Here is a 19,742-nt window from a genome sequence, read left to right on the forward strand (position 1 = left end):
AATGATTATATCTCTGTTAAACCTATTTTAAACTGTAGAGCTTCAAAGCTTTGAACATTTAAGCTCTGTCCCATGTTGTTTTATTGTTTTATTGGTTTTATTTATTTATTTATTTATTTATTTATTTATTTCCAGTTTGATGACCGGAGAGGTCCACTGGGCTCAAGAAGCCTGTTTTCAGTGGAGGCCCAGGGAGAAAAGCTCCATAAAACACAGTAACAATAAGCAAAAAAGTAATACTACATATCCATAATACACAGTAATAATAAGCAAAAAAGTAATATTACCTAGTAAAACTTAGTACGGTGTTTGTTTTCTTTTGACTTTTCCCAGTTAGGGGTCACCACAGTGGAACTCCGGTCTGCTAATGATTGGCAGTTGATTTTTACAGTGCCGAGGTTCCAGCCCGATGCCCAACCTTCAACGAAGGCATAATCAGAAAATAGTGGAACATGCATTACATACATACATATATACTATATACTAGAATTAGGACAAGTTGAACATAGGATTAGTTGCACTGAAGAAGTAGATGATGTGGGCAAGGTTATAAAATAACAATAGTAATTCATTTGAATGTAGTTATTCATTTGAACGTAGTTATAAACTGACTTTTGTAAACACAATTTTGCATTGAGGGGGTGAATATAGGTGGAAAGTAAGTTAAGAACTAGAAAAGGTGGGGTGCATACATCACCATTCAGGATATGAAGTGTGGATGTTTTTAGTTAAATAGCATCAAACTTTATGAGTTACTAGTAGAAAGGTGTATTATGTGGTAATATTTTAGGAATGGTTTAACATTAACCTTTCCAGGATATTTTACTTGTTATAATGTACATATGTTATATACACTTATTTATTTAAAAAAAATATATATATATATATATATATATATATATATATATATATATATATATAAATTTATTTAAATATGCATATACAGTTTTCTCATTTTGTTTAACAACATTACAAGATAGGAAGCTGCGTTATTTGAATAAATTATGCTAACAAGATTTGTGCACATCTTTTTATATCTATGCACTTCAACATAAATGAGTATTCTGATTAGTCAGTATACATTTTGTAGTGCACTTCCTGTTTAGTACAGGTTGAACAATGTTCATGGACTGTTCACACAATCTATTTGCTAGTTTCAAGCTGGAATATTTTATATTTTTCTGCCCTTTTGTATTTTGCTGTAATTTCAGAAGCTTACAAAGACAAAACATTAAATATAAATATTGACAGGGTTAAAATTCATAATTTTAAAGTGTTAGATATTTTACAAACTGGGTTTTAGCCATACTAGGACATGCTTTGACACTTAACTGATTTTTTTTAAAGTGAGCATATTTCTTTAAATTGTATAACTATTTTGGCACCTTTTATTGAAGAGGGGTTATTTAACTGTGTTGTGAGTGTTTTATTTCATTCTAAAGAAGTCCTGAATATTACAGGATGAAAGCGCTTATTCAACTGTACAATAAAGTGTGCTTTACATTCACTTGCTCGTGGTTCTTCAGTGATTGTGTGCCTTAGCCACCCTTTCTAATTTATTCACATCTAAAAAATAAACACACCATCAACATTCAACAGAACAAGGAAACAAAATATCACATCGAAAGAACATGGCTCATATGATGACGATCACATTTACTACAATCAGTTTCATTCTTTTAAACTGTAAGTACGGGTCTATATCATGCAATTGAAACGTGATATACCTGAGTACCATAACATTGACACATATAAAGCGAATGGTAGGAAAGCCGAAATACCTAAATGATGAATTCATCATAGCAACCAAAAAAGTGTATAAAGCACAACTAAAACCAATAAAAATAATAAAAAGTGCACCAGTCCAACTTCCAAAGATGTAAAGGAAATTATATCAAAGAACTGGAACATAATTAGAATTAACAGAGATGTAAACAAAGTAGTGGGGGCTAAACCTACCTTTATAAACAAAGTGGGCAGAAATATGAAACTACTAATGGCAAACAAAATAGATAAATTATCAGGCGAAGGAACTAAACCCTGCGGTAGAGGTTCCCAATGTTCATACATCACTAAATGCAGTGACATAATATTGGGTAACAATATGATGAGTAAAGTAAAGTTTATGAAAGACAACTTATACAGAAAGGGTTGTCTACCTTGCTTACTGTGAGACATGCAAAGGATTCTATGTGGGCAAGACAGAATTAGGCCTCAAAATTAGAATCTATGAACATAATAATGTCATAAAAAAATAAAAAAGAAACAAATGCCCTTTACAGACACTTCAAAATATCCAATTTTTTTACACTTTAAATTTGGCATTTTAGAAATTATACATCTGGAACCAAGAGGGGGCGACAGGAAGAATCTACTGAGTAAAAAAGAACTAAAGTGGTAGCTAAGATTAGCAGCAAGGTTTCCCCCAGATCTTAATGATTCCATTTCTTTAAAGTCAGTATTAAAAGAGAGGGTAGCTAGATTATAAATAATGGTTGCCATGCTCTGTACATGTTGGCATGTTCTTCAAATTTAAGTATTTTTAGTGAGTCTGGTATTTGTGAACTTGCATCTAGTTTATTTTTTTAAAAATTACATTTCTACATAATATGGCTATTGATAACATGATTTTAAGAAATAAATTGATTGGGCTAAAATTAGCCAATGTCATGATTGTTTAGGTTATTTAAATGGCATTCTTTGTACTGTTACTTATTCTGATGAAGTCTCCTAGTAGAGAGACAAAAGCGCTCAATGTTATTTTGTCCATTAAAGGAAGAGTCTATTTGCAGCTTTGGTGCATTTTTTATTTTATTTTTTTGATGAAATTCATCATATCGAATCACCATGGTTGGCCAACACGAATGGAATTACATTTCCTAATCATCGCAAATGATTAGGAAATGTGATTCCATTCGTGTTGGCCAACCATGGTAAGTTGATGTGATGAATTTCATTGTTTAGGTGTTTCTGCTTTTCTAGCATTCGCTTTATATGTGTCGATGTTATAGTACTTGGGTATATCACATTTCGATTGTGTTATATAGACCCGTAAGTACAGTGGTTCATCGGTAATTACTAAGCTTGCATCTCAGGGGACCATTGAGGGGCCTAGCCCAAACTTCCAGTTGTCCTAAAGCACTGTGAAACTAAGAAGTGTTAAGAAAATTTGACTAGAGATGAAGATGATGAAACTCTAAACAGAAAATGGTGAAACTGCGAAGAGTCCAAAAATTTTGGAGTGCAGACGAAATAAAAATAACTTATATTAAAATGACTTTGCTCTAGCTTAGTTTGGTGAGTTGTCATTTTTGAAGGGGTGAATAATGCATTTTTGAAGCAGTTTCTCATTTTTTTCCTTTCACACCCATTAGATGATATTTTTTAATTTAAATTTAGTGATTTATTTTTCATTTGCAGTAAGTCACTTAAATGGTTTCTTGTTTGATGATATGCAAGATATGTTCACTTGTGTTGTGAATTTTTTTGCTAGTGATCTAGAGGTATTATTTTGATTTTTCTCTATCATTTAACTTAAGTCTTCTCAGTTTTGACTGTGAAATAAACAAAAGGGAAGCAAACCACATTTTGTCTTAAAAATCATGAAACATACATTAACAAAAAAAAAAACTCAGAAGATGCCACAGTCCAGCTTACCAGATAATGTTATTGGGTTCACTTAACAGTGTTATACACCTGTAATTCAGATACCAAAAAGAAACACAGGAGTTGCTGAATGCTAAATGCTCAAATAAATCCTTTACTATGACAGCTTAGCTAAAACTGACTACTAAGGTACTATCACTTTACTTTTTAAAAACACACACAGGCATAAGGTACTACATATCACGCACTCTTCTGTCTCAGCTTATTTCTACATCTGTATATAACTATACACACCTTACATCTACTTGCATATAGAAGTGTATATAACTATATATATATATATATATATATATATATACATATCTGCACACACACACACACACACACACACACACACACACACACACACACACACACACACACACACACATATCATGCCTTTGTTTTTGTTTTTTTGGCTTATTTATTTCATCCTCCCCATCCTTTATGGTTACCATCTCAACACCCCAGTATCTGTCCACACTAGATCTAGCACTGGTCTTCCTTGCAATAGCAGCTCAGCCATATCTCTAACATATAGCCCTCCTTAGGCATGCTTACCTTGTGCCACTTCCCAATCTCCACTAAGGATTGTCTCAGTAAACACCTATGGGAGTGCCCGCCCACCCCAGGATGGCAATGCCCATTCCTCCCTGCCATATCTAGCTATTAATCAAACCTAGGTTGCCTGGGTCATAGTCAGAGCTTTATCCCTCTGTGCTACTGCAGCAGCTCATATCACACCTTTGTTGCTGGTTTCATTTTATCAAAAGTAAAAAGAAAAGTGTTTATAAATGTAAAAAGAACTGTTATATAAAACAGTAACTATTTACAGCAATAGCTGAAGTTTGACTATCACTTTTTGTTCTCTAAAATCTTTTGGACATACTGATTTGAATCATCATGTGTCTTTCCACATCTTGTAACATTGCCGTTGAATCCTGCCTCAGACTATGAATGATCAAACCTTACCAAAGTATTGTAGAAGTAAGATGAATAAAGGGGCGCAAACACACATACATGCATACATACTCACACACACACACACACACACACACACACACACACACACACACACAAACACCAACACTCCAGTTAATTAAGTGCATACACAACAAATAGGTACCTCCAGGAGTGCTGTGCTCAAGAGAAGAGTTCTTGTACCAAGTCTCTGAGATTGTCAAGTCAATAGTGCAAAAAATCAAATCTCCACACCAAAATCCTGGACTTGCATAGCTCTGTTATTGGTTCACATTCTACATTTGTCTCACGTGTGGGTGTGCATGTGTCTGTTGCGTGTAGAACAGCAACAAGGTATTTGTATTTGGAATTTTTTCTTTTAATTTGAGAAGTAAGACATTTGGACATTTTTCTTTTAATTAATATGCTGTATTCAGATTTTTTTTATTAGTCTTGTATAAGGCCCTAGGCAACTTCTTAGGTCACCTTGTGCTAGATCCAGGCCTGCATGCAGGAGAGTTTGCTTGCACATATGACTCTAAAATCAGTTGTGATAAAAAAAAAAAAGTAAGAACTGATATTTGACTGTGCCTATGCAGGATGGTCAAATTACTTATTTTGCCAATAACACATATTTTGTTGTCACTCTATAGCAAGGAGTCCAGTCAATCAATATTCAACAATTATACAATGAAATGGCAGATGTTATGTTTCAAAGGTTTTCTTCATGTTCTTGAAAATCAAAACCCCATGACCTTAATATAAAAAAAAAAACCCTGAAGATCACAATGTCTAAAAATGGTGAATACAGTTTCCTCAACCAGCATGAACCCAGGAATGAGTGTTAACATGGGTCCTGTATGGGGGGGCAAATCCCAGAATTCAATATTGTGGTCTTCAACATTTTGGTCTTTTAATATTATGGTTTTGGTATTATGATTTTTCAAGACTGTGATAGTAAACCTGTTTCAGAAGCATTTAAAGCATTATCTACTTTTCACATGGTTCATGAATCTATAAAATAGATAGTATTCTGTATGTTAATAGTAATCCACTTTTAGGCTCATTTGTAGAAGTGAAGAGTAATTCAAGAATCCATAAAAGATTTTACATAGGGACTGGAAATAATTAATTAAATTGCTGCTAATGTTCTTTAACAAATTTACTTGCTGCTTCTTGTATTTAATGGATTGTTGAAGCAAAGACATATATGGTATACTAAGTTGTTTGCAGCTAGAAAGGGGACATTACAGTAAGTGGATTGAGTAACATATGCTTTATGACAATGAGGCTAGAGAAATCTAATTGATAAAAATAACAGAACACCACTTGGCCAGTTGCATGATAAAGGAAAACACAAACACATAATTAAGGATATCATTTATGGTAAACTGGGATTGTTAATGATATACCTATTTATTTTCTCTTGTGACATCACAACACATCTTAGAATTAGTGTTTCCCATACATTCTGCATATACAGCTGAGTATTGACATTTTGCAGTTCCAGTGATGTTCATTAGCTACTTTGACTGGCGAAATAATGTTATTCCATGCAGCAAATCTTTCTGAAATTACTTCTTACTTATTTCTGTTTCTAGGGTGACAGCGGTGGTCCACTGGTGTGCCAAGAAGAAAATGCCTGGCGTTTAGTTGGTATAGTAAGCTGGGGTACCGGGTGTGCTGAACCCAATTACCCAGGAGTCTACACAAAGGTGACAGCATTTCTGGAATGGATTTATTTAATCACTGAGGTAAAGAAAAAGAGCATATCCAAAATGTGGACATATTTTGTCTCTATCCTATAACAAACAAAGTATGTACCTACTTAAGGAATACAGATGAAATTAACTTGGTTGTTCTTGGCCTGCTTGATAGCACATCTTATTTCTTTAGTGAAGTATGACTCAGCAAGATGGATAGTGACAATATTCACAGCAGCTTCAAAGCATTCCTGCCATCTATCTTGAATGATTTTATTTCTTTGACTGTCAGGCAACATCAGAGTATCTTGAGATTGGATTTCATTAGGACTATGATAGCTTTCACCACAAATGTCCCTTGTTCCAAGAATGAACTCCATCATGGTTCACTGGTGACTTAAGTGACAAAATAATTCAGTCCTGAACCCACAGGGATATATTAAAATAAAACTATAGACCTTTCCATGTGTGTTGACAACGTCATGTATAGAGTGTCTTTCCTTTCCTTCCTTTGCGGTCGCTCTTCAATTCTGAAAGTAAGCTGTTGTTCTTCAAAGCAACTGACAGCATCAAAACAGTTGTGGTCATTTAATGACCAGTGTTTCTCAACTTCTGATGTGCATATCTCTTTTCTGAGGTATTTATTTATTTTGTCCTTCTAGTAACACCTTTGTACCCCACATTTTCTCTGTGACTGAAGTGCCAGTACACAACATATTTAGGTAATTTGGAGTCAGATTTCTAAATGCAGCAATTTGTGTAGCAGAAGGCTTGTCAGAGGATCAAAGCCTCAGTGCTAGTGTCACTGATCTAAATGAGAACACTGTTACCACAGTTACCTCCTCTCTTAATGTGGAGGATCTTTATTGTTACTGGTAGTACTTCTCCGGGCTATTTAAATAATGCTGATATGTTACCCAAGTTCTCTTGATGAATAAACTGTACCTTGATGATCATTCTTATGCATGGCCTCTGAAGATGCACTGAAGCAGTCTGCATCCTTTCAGTTTCACACTTTATCATTATTAGTGAAAGGAAGCTACTGAATCTGAGAATTGTGTAACCATATCTTGGGTCTTACCCTCAGTGATGAAATAGGAGTATTATTTACAAAACTTTCACAAGGCTGACAGTGCATTTGACTTTTTTGAGGTTGAGTGAGAGTATAAACCTTGGTAAGCTTCTATAGATGAATATGTTTTTGCTTGAAGGGCTGTCTTATTCTGTGAAAGAATTGTGCAACCATCTTCACACTGGAGATTAGTAACATATGCCTTGTTAATGGTATATAAATACAAACTTCCAAAACTGAAGATCCCCTGATCCATTAGAACAGGCAGTTTCCACTATAATTTGTCAAGTTACAACTCAAAAATGAAGCACCTTAGAGAGCACAACGGGTTGGGAATTTAACCTGAACAAAAAATTTAATTTAAACAATTTTGCAAGAAGACAAGCCCTCTTCACAGTATCCCTCAGACTAATACATACCAATATGACAAAAAGGGAAATCCATGAAAACAAATGAATCGCTGTCAGTGCAAACGTAGAAACCACATGGTACTGACATTTATGACAAATCACAATCATGGAGTTCAACATCAGTGAGTTAAACTCACGCTAGAACCATCTGCAGTTTTGTGCTTGAGGTGTAGAGAAGCAGAGAAGGTGGTCTTTGCTATGGAGTAAGATGCAAGCAAGAAGGTTGGGATGATAGCACATCCTTTTATGACCCAGCCTGGATGCTGAGTGGGCCAGTTTTTTGAACCACTGTGTAGAATGCTGTTAGGTATCTTGTATGTTGTACAGTGCCTGACCATGCAAAAGCCTCAGAACCTTGATAAAATTTGATAGGGCAGTCATATCTCTTCATCATTACCTTCTACAAGGGTTCATAACTGAGGGAAAGGCTTTGATCAGTTTTTTTTTTTTTTTTAAACAATGCTATTCCTGACACTTTCTTGTACCTCTCTGGCAATGCATATTGTAGCTACTGCCCTGCAAGAAGGACTGACTACACACTGGGATTATAAGCATGGTTATTTCTGCAATGAGAAGCAGTTTAAAATAATATAATCATGGATTTCTTCTGTAGTGAAAAGTAATAATTTCCGAACACTACCATGTCTCCATTCTTGAAGATCATAGCAATGCTGACATAACTTAAACATTCAGAAATATCTTCATTGTTCAGACATTGGAGAGCATAGGCTATACAAAGAATGCAGAATAATCCAAAAATGCACAAAACAGTATATCAACTACAAGAAACACAGAAAGACTGCCACTTTATTGCTTTAGTAAAGCACTTTCGTCCTTAAATTAATCGCATCAGAACTAAAGCTAGTACACCAAACCATCCATTTATACAAAATGGCATCCACTTCCAAAATTCCCCAATAATCACAAAAATGTTACAATATACATAATAAACAATTAAGGCCTAACTAATAACAATAGGAAAGTAACAAAATGACTATTCTAATAATAAAATATGGACAATTCCATTGACTGCATACCCTGTAATAATACAACAATAATGAACAAATGTGTTTACTCATTGCCTCCACTGGAGCTCTGGAAGTTTGTATCATAACTTCCAATAGGGGTTGCCTCAGGTTTTTGATAGAAGACACAGTTTGATTCTCTTTTCAGACAAGTCGATATATCGCTAGAATCACAGGAGTTACCGAACGTATAAATAGCAAACCTTTCAACACAAACTATTTTATCGTGGCAGCATTCTTTAGGTTCCAGGTCTTAAACTGGATTTTATAAAATCACAGTAAACACAGTAATTATTAAGTTTGTAGTATTTTAACAAGTTAAAATATCTCAGCAGCCACTCCAGTTGCACAAATACTGTCAGCAGCATTTTGTCCTGAGAACTCTCATATGAGGCTAGTCAGTTCTGTCTGTACCACTTGGTTGTCAAAATATTTAGAAAAGCATAAACTCTGACAATCAAAATAATTATATGAACAGCAATTAATATCTCTTTACAAAGGTCAAATATCAATGCAGTTGCGTTTGTCATTCTATAAGCTTTAAGATGAAATCTTTTAATACTTTGTATGCAACATAGTTTTTAAATTATTAATACAAATATGAACAAGCAGTATTTGACACCTACAGGCATCAGTAGGATGTAACTGCAGAAACACATACAGCCATCACCCAGCTGTAATGATTTAAATAATTGCTATGTAAAAATCACTTGGTTGAACCTGTGCTAATGACCAATAATCATATTGATGTTAATTTTATAATGTAAAAAATATGAACATATCATTCAATACCCAGTACATTGTTTAAAAAGCAGTAGAAACTCAAATTTGCTGACCTATGCTTTAAAACACAGTTGGTTGAAATCTGTTCATTCAGCAGAGTTATGGTAGATTGATTTAATCTGACTTGCCACAGTAGTTCTTTAAATTCAATTATAGCTTTCAGTGGTCCTTCTCTGGGATTTTTCTTAAACTCAGTTACCAAAAATGTATATCCAGCAGTGCCACTGAATATACACGTTTGTTTGAAAAGGGCACTGGTGTCAATACCCTTTGCAATGCCATAATACAACAAAATGACTTACTAACTTACTAACACCATTACTAACTTACTAACTCCATTACTAGACCTAACAAAACTAACCCCCCTGGCTCCATACTAGACTGGATACTAGTATCACATCCTAACAAAGTTATAAAATCTGGTGTCAATCCTGACCCTTTAGGAGACCACCTCCCTGTCTTCTCCATTCGAGCCACTCCCTCCTCCCCTCACTCACCACTTTATTCAAACTCGTAACCTAACTAACTTTAATCAAAATTCTTTCTCTAACTCCCTGAAGCTAACTAACTGGAACCCCCTAAAAACTCTGCCTCTAGACAAAGCTGTTGACTATTTCAACTCCACATTCTTAACTGTCCTTAACTCCCAAGCTCCAATAAGAAGAAAAAGAATCAAAACTAAAACCATCCCTTGGCTCACCAATGACACTAAAAAGATTATGCTTCAAAGGGATAAAACCTGGAAAGCCTACCTTAAATACAAACAACCTGAAATGTTCCTTAAGTTTAAACAACTAAGAAATATTGACAAAAAAATAGTCATTATGGATAAAAAAATCTTACTACATCAAACTACAAGAAAACCACACAAGAAATCCCAAACAGTTCTGGAACTCCATTAACTCCCTCCTTATACCAGGTACAAAAAACAATCCCTGTCCTGACACCGGCATATCTGACCCAGAAATTGCCTCACTATTCAATTCCTTCTTCACCTCCTCTATCGCCAAACTAACCAAGACTTTCACTAACAACAACCCTCCCCCCAAATCATTCTTCCACTCCCTTTTCACCCCCACACACTTTCAACCTGAAACCAGTACCCACCAACCTAATAAAGAAACTGCTCTATAAACTAAAGCCTTGCTCCAATGCCCCTGATAACATCCCATCCTCCTTCCTAAAGATAGCTTCTGACTCCATAGCTTTTCCCATCAGCATCCTAATAAACAGGTCTCTACTCAAATCCTATGTACCCAAACTCTGGCGTTCTGCTTTCATTCTTCCACTTCACAAAGGAGGTAAAAATTGTAACGCCTCCAATTTCCATCTCATTGCCATCCTCTCCCCTATATCCAAAATCCTAGAAAAATGTATCCACCTACAGATCATGCCTTTCCTTACTGAATACCAACTACTCTCTCCCACCCAACATGGCTTCCGCCCTGGACATAGCACTAACACCGCTCTTCTCTCCTTCCTTCATTCTGTGAACTTTGCACGTGACTCTGGTAACTTAGTATCATCCGTTCTACTAGACCTATCCAAAGCTTTTGACACCATCTCCCACTCCCTCCTTCTAAACCACCTCTCTGACCTCAACCTGAGCCAAAAAGCTCTTTGCTGGTTCTCTAGCTACCTTTCAAACAGGTCCCAAGCTGTGAAATGGGGCCAAGCAACATCTACCTTCCTTCCAACCCCTACCAGAGTACCTCAAGGTTCCATTCTTGGCCCATTACTATTCAATATCTTTATTAACACCTTTCATAAAGCCATCCCCAAACACCACAATTGTGCAATACACTGATGATTCCACTCTAATCTCCCAAGCCCCTAACCTAACAGAGCTCCAAGCTCTAACCCAAACAGCATTTTCAACCACTGAAAACTGGATGTTCCAAAACCACCTCTCCCTAAATGCCAACAAAACTAAGATCCTACTCTTCTCCCCCTCCAAATCCTCATCTCTTGATAAAAACTATTTCCAAATAACCAGCCTTAACAACTCCACAATTGAAATAGTAACCTCCACTAAACTTCTTGGTGTTACAATAGATGACCAGCTCAAATTCAATACTTTATTCAACTAAACATTAAAAAACACATATAAAACTTGGCCTACTGTATAGAAACATCCACTTTCTGTCCCCTTCCACTAGACTAACCCTTGCCTCTATTTACCTCCTTCCCTCTCTACTATATGGCGCTCCTCTGCTCACTAACCTATCATCTACCCTTACCTCCAAATTGGAACAATGCTACAATAAAATCTCCAAATTTGCCACTAAATCCAAATCCTCCTCTCATCACTGAACCTCCCTTCACTGTCTAAACTGGCTTGAACTCCCAAATCATCTTAACTTTCTCCAACTCACCACAGCTCATAAACTAGTGTTCCATCCTACTAACTGTCCTGCTCTTTCCAATATTTTTCAACCCTATACTCCCCTCAGATCCCTTAGATCTTCTCACCAAAACCGGATAACAATACAAAAACCAAAGCACCCAGCAGGTCAGCTTCTCTTATCCTTTACCCTTGCTAAAAAATGGAATGCCCTACCCACCTCCCTAAGAACCTGCAACAACCTAGCCAACTTCAAAACCCAACTTTATTCTCACGTTTATCTAAATAGGATATGCAACTGTACTCTTCAACCTACACCAGTCCAAGTATCCTCCCCTTCTCTCCAGGCTAACCTCTATACCTTCCTAATCCTCCTCTAAGCTCACCTAAAATTCTAAATTTATTAGCTACTAAAGCATTTTTACACTATATGCTTAAGCTACCCAGGCAAACCTCCTTACCATCCTCACCTCTTCTAAAATACTAATTGCATAAGCTTCTAAACGTTAAAGTTTTTAATGTTTTAATCTTTCTTCTTTGCTTTTTCATTGCTTTTTATACAATATGCCAATCTTTTTCCCGCTGAACTTAACTGAAATTGTTAATACTTTTTGCTAATTGAGCAATCTGATATTGGTATTGTAGACTATTTAGTAGCCACCTGTTAATTGTAATGTTATCTGTGTCTGAACTGTTTCTTGTAATTAAAATTGTTGTTTATGTGGTGCTTTTCTCCCCGTGCCTCCACTGAAAACGGGGCCCCAAGCCCAGTGGACCGCCCCGGTAATCAAACTGAAATAAATAAATAAATAATACTGCTCATAGAGTCTCTTCCTCCAAGGCCATTCAGTTTTCCCTCCACAGAAAGCTTAATATTTTTGACATGGTGTTTAGTAAATTATACCTCTTATGCCACAGTTTGCTTTAGTGATTTCTTGATTGTTTATAGTACTTATATTTTAATATGTTTTTGTGATTGTGGGGAAGTTTTGAAGTGGATGATGTTTTATATAAATTGTTGGAGTAGAATGTCTTTAATTCTGATGAAGTCCTTTTGAGGATGACATCATGTAGCTAAAGCAAAAAAGTGGCAGTCTCTTCCCATTTTTTATGCTCCTTGTGGTTGATTTACTGTTTCAAAAATCCTTGGATTATATCTTCCTTGTTCTAAACAAGTAGATTGAGTTGATGGAGCCTTACCAGCTGTTCTTCACCTCCAGTCTTTTTCTGCTGGTATAACAAGAGGCCCTGCAGCTTGGCTGTTCTTGGCCTGCTTGATAGCAGATCTTATTTCTTTAGGGGGGTGCAGCCCAGCTAGATGGCAAATGATAACATGCATAGCAGCCTAAAAGCATTCATTCCATCTGCCTTGACTGATTTAATTTCCTTTTGAATGTCAGACTGCATCAGATTACCTTGAGATTGAATCGCAAGAAGTCTGTTAGCTTTCAATGCAAATGTCCCTTGAGATCTTCAGGAAGCATTGTTTGGTAAATTTGTCAGTACAGAATGGGAACTCATAGTATAATAATTTAACAGCACAAGCTTTTGTTTTAGATATAGGCTCCTGCTTATCCTGTGTGGTTGATAGGTGCTACTTTACATATCTGATCTGTCGCCTGTCTAAATCATTTCAGCTTTGCCTCCCCCAGCCCCAGCGATCAGGTCACCCAATACTGTGATGTCCTAGTACAGGGGCTAAAGAGATGTTTTATAATCTGATGGATTATTTCCTACTGTAGAACAGTCCTAATGTTCCTGAGGCACTTATGGTCCCTTATATTCAAGCCACCACTATTCTGCTTTATCAGGTCACCTCAGATAGTGTACATCCTGTAACATCTTGACTTGCAGATTATGGCTATATTATGATCTTCATGAGCTAGGGAGACAGGAACAAATGCTGGGGTGTACTTACGGGAGGACACATTTGCAAGAACAAGCTTATTATTACAAAGAAGGCAAATGTTTAGTCCACTGAGATTTTTACCACCCCTTCAAAATCAGTCAGCTATGATCTTTTTGATCCGTGAAGGATTGTGACATAATGGACAGCCAAGATTGTCTTTTTTTATTTCCAGAAATGTGAAATGATTACATAATTTTCTGTAGATAAATGTGGGTCTATATCAGAACACCGAAAGTTCATTCTTTCGAATGTTCTTACATCGACCCTTAGTCAGCAAACGCTGAAAATATCGAAACGACAGATAACCAAGGAAAAAATTTAATTGTCCGTTTCTGTCGTTTCACTATTTTCAGCGCTGTGGTGGAAAGTTGCGGGTCGGGTTCAGGTAAGTGTGCGATTGGGCGTGGGTTAGCTGAGTTAGGGTTAGGCACGAGGGAGGTATGTGTGCGATTGTGTGGACATGAGGGTTAGGGCGGGTTAGGTGAGTGTGCGATAGTGACGGACCTTAGGGTTAGGGTTTGGGTTAAGGTAAGTGAATAGTTAGTGATGTTTGTACAGTTTAGTGTAACTGTAAGATTTTGGGTGTATGTGTGTGAATTGCTGTTTGTTTGGTGTGCTTGTGTTGTGTGTATGTGTTTTGGAACAGCACATTTTTTTCCCTAGGAAAAAATTTGCTGTACTGAATGTTCAATGTTGTCAGTGTTCACTAATTAGCGGTCGATGTAAGAACATTCGAAAGAATGAACTTTCGGTGTTCTGATAGAGTCCTGATAAATTTACCCTAATTAAGTGTTCTTTCCCCAGGATGCCTTCATTGAGCTCAGTGGTTTCCCAGTCATTAATTCTTCTGATGTTTACTGTATGTTAAGTATGTTAATCTTGAGTAGACCATGACCGTTGATTTAACTCTTTATCTAGCCTGTTGCCAGCTGGATCCTAGACCTACCATGCTGGCTGCATGCAGAAGTCTCATTGTCTAGTTTTTTTTCCTATGGGGATGGGACTGTTTCCATCTCTGCTTATAGAAACTGTAGATATTTATTCCTATACTCAATAAACCATGTTGCGATCCATGTGACCAGGCAAATTGCTGTCAAATCACATGCATTCCTTTTTCAATATGGTGATATGAGAAAGTAGTCTACATTCATTTGCATTTATTTGCATTCATACCTAACCATTCATGGACTCCTGGGTCCTTGCCAGTCTGGTTTATATCAAGATATGTCTCTGAGACTGTCCCTCTTAGGGCCATCAATGGTATCTTAATTGTGAAGGCTCAACACTTAGATTCTATCTTGTTTCTATTTAATCTCTCAACTATACTTGACAACAGTGATCAAAGGTCCAATACCACATCCTTATTAGCTGTAGGTCATCATCCATGACCCAGGATAACCAAACTACATACTTGAATGTACTGCAGTCACTCAAAATTCAGCCCAACACCATATTCATGGGTGATTTCAATTATCCCACCATAAACTGGGATATATACACAACCACTAACATGCAGGCTCAAAGATTCCTGGATTTTGTAAATGCAAACAGTTAGTCTGCATACCTGCTAGGGGTGCAAATATCCTGGACCTGGTATTCACAGATATGATGGAACATTGTACCCCCTCCATGTAAAGTACTCAGTAGACAAATCAGATCACATAGTGGGAACTCTTGAAATAAATCTAAACACCACGCTCCCAGCAAACCCCAGAACCTTTAAGAACTTATCCAAGACTAACTATCTCCTATTAAGTGAAGGTGTAGCTAAATTTCATGCACCCCCAAAATCAGAGAATACAGTGGCGCATGCAGAAGTGTTTATGGAAACCCTGTACAATCATGTAAATAACTCCATAGAAACAACAGTTCCAAACTGAAATAAACTTAGGACAAACTCCAAAAACAAGTCCACTTGGTTGTCCCCTAATATAAATAGGTTGTACAACAAAAGAAAGAAAATACTGTCCAAAAATAGGAAAGGTTATGCTCAAAAGACAAAAACTTCCTCATCGGTGTCAACAAGCAACTCAGATGACTAATTAAGTCCAACAAAGCCAACGTCAAGGCAAAAATAACCTCCCAGGCTAAGGATAACCACAAGGCATTTTTCAGTTATGAAAGCAACCTTAAAAGGAGAACACCCAACAGTGTGTTGAGCTAATAGTAAATGGTACTTCTTATACCAAATTGGGGGATATAGCAGATTTGCTAGCCGATAAATTTAGCTCCAATTTCACCCCCAGTTCCCCCCCAGGAAATAACATCTACCATTTCTCTGCCAATTATCACAGAAGAACAGGTCCTCACTGCACTCAGCAGAACTAAATATACTGCATCAATGGGTCCTGATAATATCCCAGGATGCCTCTTTTTTTTAATTTCTCCAAGTCTTTTGGGTTTCTAATACCATGATAGGGCTGGACCCCTTTCCCAAGTCAAAGTATAATTAAAGTTCATGAAATTTGGACTGTTTCATTCTTTAATGTTAGCCAGAAGTGCTCTTTGCAGCACCCGCAATGTGCCCAGTAATGACTCCTTTTACGAGTCATACAGAGTTACATGTATTGGTAACATATCTAAGTAACATTGTAAATTTTTTTTTATAAGATCCATTGCTCCTACTACTATTGGAACTGTCTGGGTATCTTTCTTCCACATTGCCCTTTCTGCCTGCAAATCCTGGTATTTTAAGACTTTGTGTCTCTCTGTATGTAAGACACTGCAGTCACTGGGTTTAGCAATTTCAATGATCAATGCTACTTTTGTCTTCTTTTCTTGAATTACTATATCTGTTTTTCTCACATCTATTTTTTGAACTGTTGATAATAGGTAATCCCATGTGATATAAACTTTGCCTTTTTCTATAATGCTTTGTGTTTCATGTTTCCAGTGTTTTTCAGCTACTTCAATATTATAATGTCTGCACAATCCCCAGTGAAATAGTCTTGCTACATTATTATGCCTTTCAGTATAGAGTCCACCTGCAATGAGTATATCACAAGCAGCAACAAGATGTGCAACTGTTTCCAATTCTGTTTTACAAAATGTATATTTGTCTATTTCACCCACATGTTCAATGGACTTTGTAAACCAACGTGTATGTAGTCCACTACTTAAGCCGCCAATATTAACCTTTTGTGTTTTGGTTTAAATTCACCTCTCCTTAACCATTCCTGCTTTCGATCCTGATCAACATGAGATTGTTCCCAAGAGTTTTCTACACTTTCAACTATATTTATGCAGTTTACACATTTCTTGCCTTTTCATCTGATCCTTCACCTTATATTCTTTTGTTTTTTTAGCAGATTCAATTGCTGCCTGATTTTTAAATACTTGATTTCCATTCCCAATTGACGCCAACATGCTTCTGCTCAACTAAGCAGGAAAGTCATCTTAGACGTTATTTTCCTCATGTTTCAAACCTTAAACTATGTCTGGGTCTTGTGAGGTCAGCAGATATGTATACAGTCCCATGACTGCAAATCTATATATGTAATCAGTTTCAAGGTGGCCCATACCTCCTTCAGAATGGGGAATATATAGTCTTGGTGTATATACTGATTTTTATAAATCATTTAATGAGCATGAAGCATCCGTCTTGTTTTCCTGTCGAACCTATGCAACACCTTTTGGGGCCAGTCAATCATTCCAAAACTGTAAGTTAGGACAGGAGGAGCAAATTGGTTTATAGGTTGAACTTTGTTCCTAGATGTCAATGCTATTTTCAGTATTAATTTAAGTCTTCTAAAATATTCCTTACTAAATTTTATTTGCATTTGTTCATGTTTTGTTGTTGATCCTTCATCAGTTCCCAAATATTTATACACTCTCTCTTGCTCAAGTTCTTTTATATCACATTCCTGTCCCAGGCTGATGTTTTCTTGGTGCTGCAGTTTTCCTGCTTTAAAGGTTGCTTTTGCACATTTATCAAGATCAAATAACATTTTTATATCATCTGAAAATGTTTTGAACACTTGCAGTTGTGCTCTCAGATCCTCATCTGATGAACTACACAATTATAAATCATCTACATAAAGAAGATAAGTCTTTGTACTTTGTTTTTTTTCTGAGACCAAAATTGTAGCCATGACCTAATCTGTTAAGGAGACAGCTTAATGGGTTAAGGGCAAGACAAAAGAGCAGTGGAGACAGAGAGTCACCCTGGAATATTCCCCTTTTGAATTTTTATCCCTGGAATAATAATTTGTCCTTTGTAATGGCTTAACTTCAAAGTGGTTCACCACTGTAATGTAATTGATCAGTGTAGGGTGTATCTTATTCATTTTAAGCACTCTTTTATCCATGAATGTGGGATACTGTCAAATGCTTTTCTATAGTCTAGCCATGCCATACCTAAATTCTTCCCCCTTTCCCCTTTTTTGCAGTTCTCCATTATGACAATTTAATGACAAATGATCCTTTGTTCTATATGACTTTCTTTTATTACTCTTTTGTTCTGTTGCCATGATTGAGTTTGCTTCTAAACAGCATCAGTTCCAGTGTATAATTTATATGTCATCAGAAGGCAAGTTAGTGGTCTATAGTTTTTAGGATAGTTTACAGGTTTGGCCTTAAGTAGGAATATTGTTTTTCCTGTTGTTAACCAGGCTGGTGTCTGTTTGAGGTGTGCATATAAATAGTTCTTACTCATTGCTAAATCTTCATGTAAAGATATTAATTTTAGCCCGAAGTTAGGTACTGCATCTGGGCCTAGGGTTTTCCAGTCAGGAGCTTTTCTTAACTTTCTTTTAATCTCTCTAGCAGTTACTTCATCCCATTTCATATCCTGTACATTTGAAATTCTTATTTTATCTTTTACGTCTATCCATTTACCATCTATGTTCCTCACGATTTTCATAGACATTTCTCCAAAATGTATCTGTTTCTTCCTTTTTTTAGTGACATTTCAATTCCTTTTACCTTATTTCCCAATTCTCTATAAAACATTTTGGGGTCATCAATAAATTGCTTATATTGTACTTCTCCTTTATATTTATCTACATATCTTCTAGGTTTTTCTGCCTGTGCTGAAATTTGTAGTTTATTTGAGATAGTGCATGATAGATCCTAATCTGTTCTGATACTGCTCATTGCTTTAATCACATCTATCTTTCTGCGTATTTTTGTTGATATGTTCCCTCTTCTATACTCTTCTAACAGTGACACTTCATCTTAATTGCTTTAAAGTTTTTTCTGTTTGATACTACCATGATGGCATTCAATTTTCCCCTTTATTTCCTGTTAAAGTCATAAATAAATAGCATTAAGAATTTACCTTATGCGTCTTCAGTCAGGAACAACACTTAAGAATGTGGAAACAAATTTTATTTACAGCGCTGGGAGACAATCTGCATAGCAGTCGGTAAACTAGTCTCACTGGACAGAGTAAAACTGCAGCTTTATATATTTTTTTTTATCAAACTATCATGCAATTTTCTTATGTTATAATGCCTCTAACAAATCAAAGACTTTGCAAATGTCCTCATCCCTCGTGATTTTCATCTCGGACTTCACGTGAACACCTTATACATGACCCATCTGCTTCAAGGGGTCTTGTTTTCTGACCTTGGATGTTTCAAACCTTCCCTAGCAACAACGCACTCCTAGACTAGAGGAGTCAGGCTAACAAATTTATTTATTTATTTATTTATTTGCAGTTGATTTACCAGGATAGTCCATTGTTACATATTAAAAGAATGCAGTTAAAGCACAGCATTAACTTGAGCTTATGAAGCTGTATTTTTCCACAGTCCTGCATACAAATTATATGTGCTTTTTAACAATCATATTATTACAAAGAAGGCAAATGTTTAGTCCACTGAGATTTCCAACAATTACCACCCCTTCAAAATCAGTCAGCTATGATCTTTTGATCCGTGAAGGATTGT

The 19,742-nt window shown here is 36.2% G+C and overlaps 1 protein-coding gene across 1 annotated transcript in view; it reads left to right on the forward strand.

Annotated features, from left to right (window-relative positions):
• The window catches only part of TMPRSS5 (transmembrane serine protease 5), an 819,938-nt gene that overhangs the window by 775,717 nt on the left and 24,479 nt on the right, over positions 1-19,742 (forward strand). The window contains exon 11 of the mRNA XM_044081066.1: positions 6,207-6,359. Within this exon, the coding sequence (XP_043937001.1) occupies positions 6,207-6,359 (153 nt within the window). The remainder of the gene's footprint in view (positions 1-6,206; positions 6,360-19,742) is intronic.

The sequence above is a fragment of the Protopterus annectens genome, chromosome 8.part0 (genome assembly GCF_019279795.1).
Source record: "Protopterus annectens isolate FY-2018-M chromosome 8.part0, PAN1.0, whole genome shotgun sequence".
NCBI lineage: Eukaryota > Metazoa > Chordata > Ceratodontiformes > Protopteridae > Protopterus > Protopterus annectens.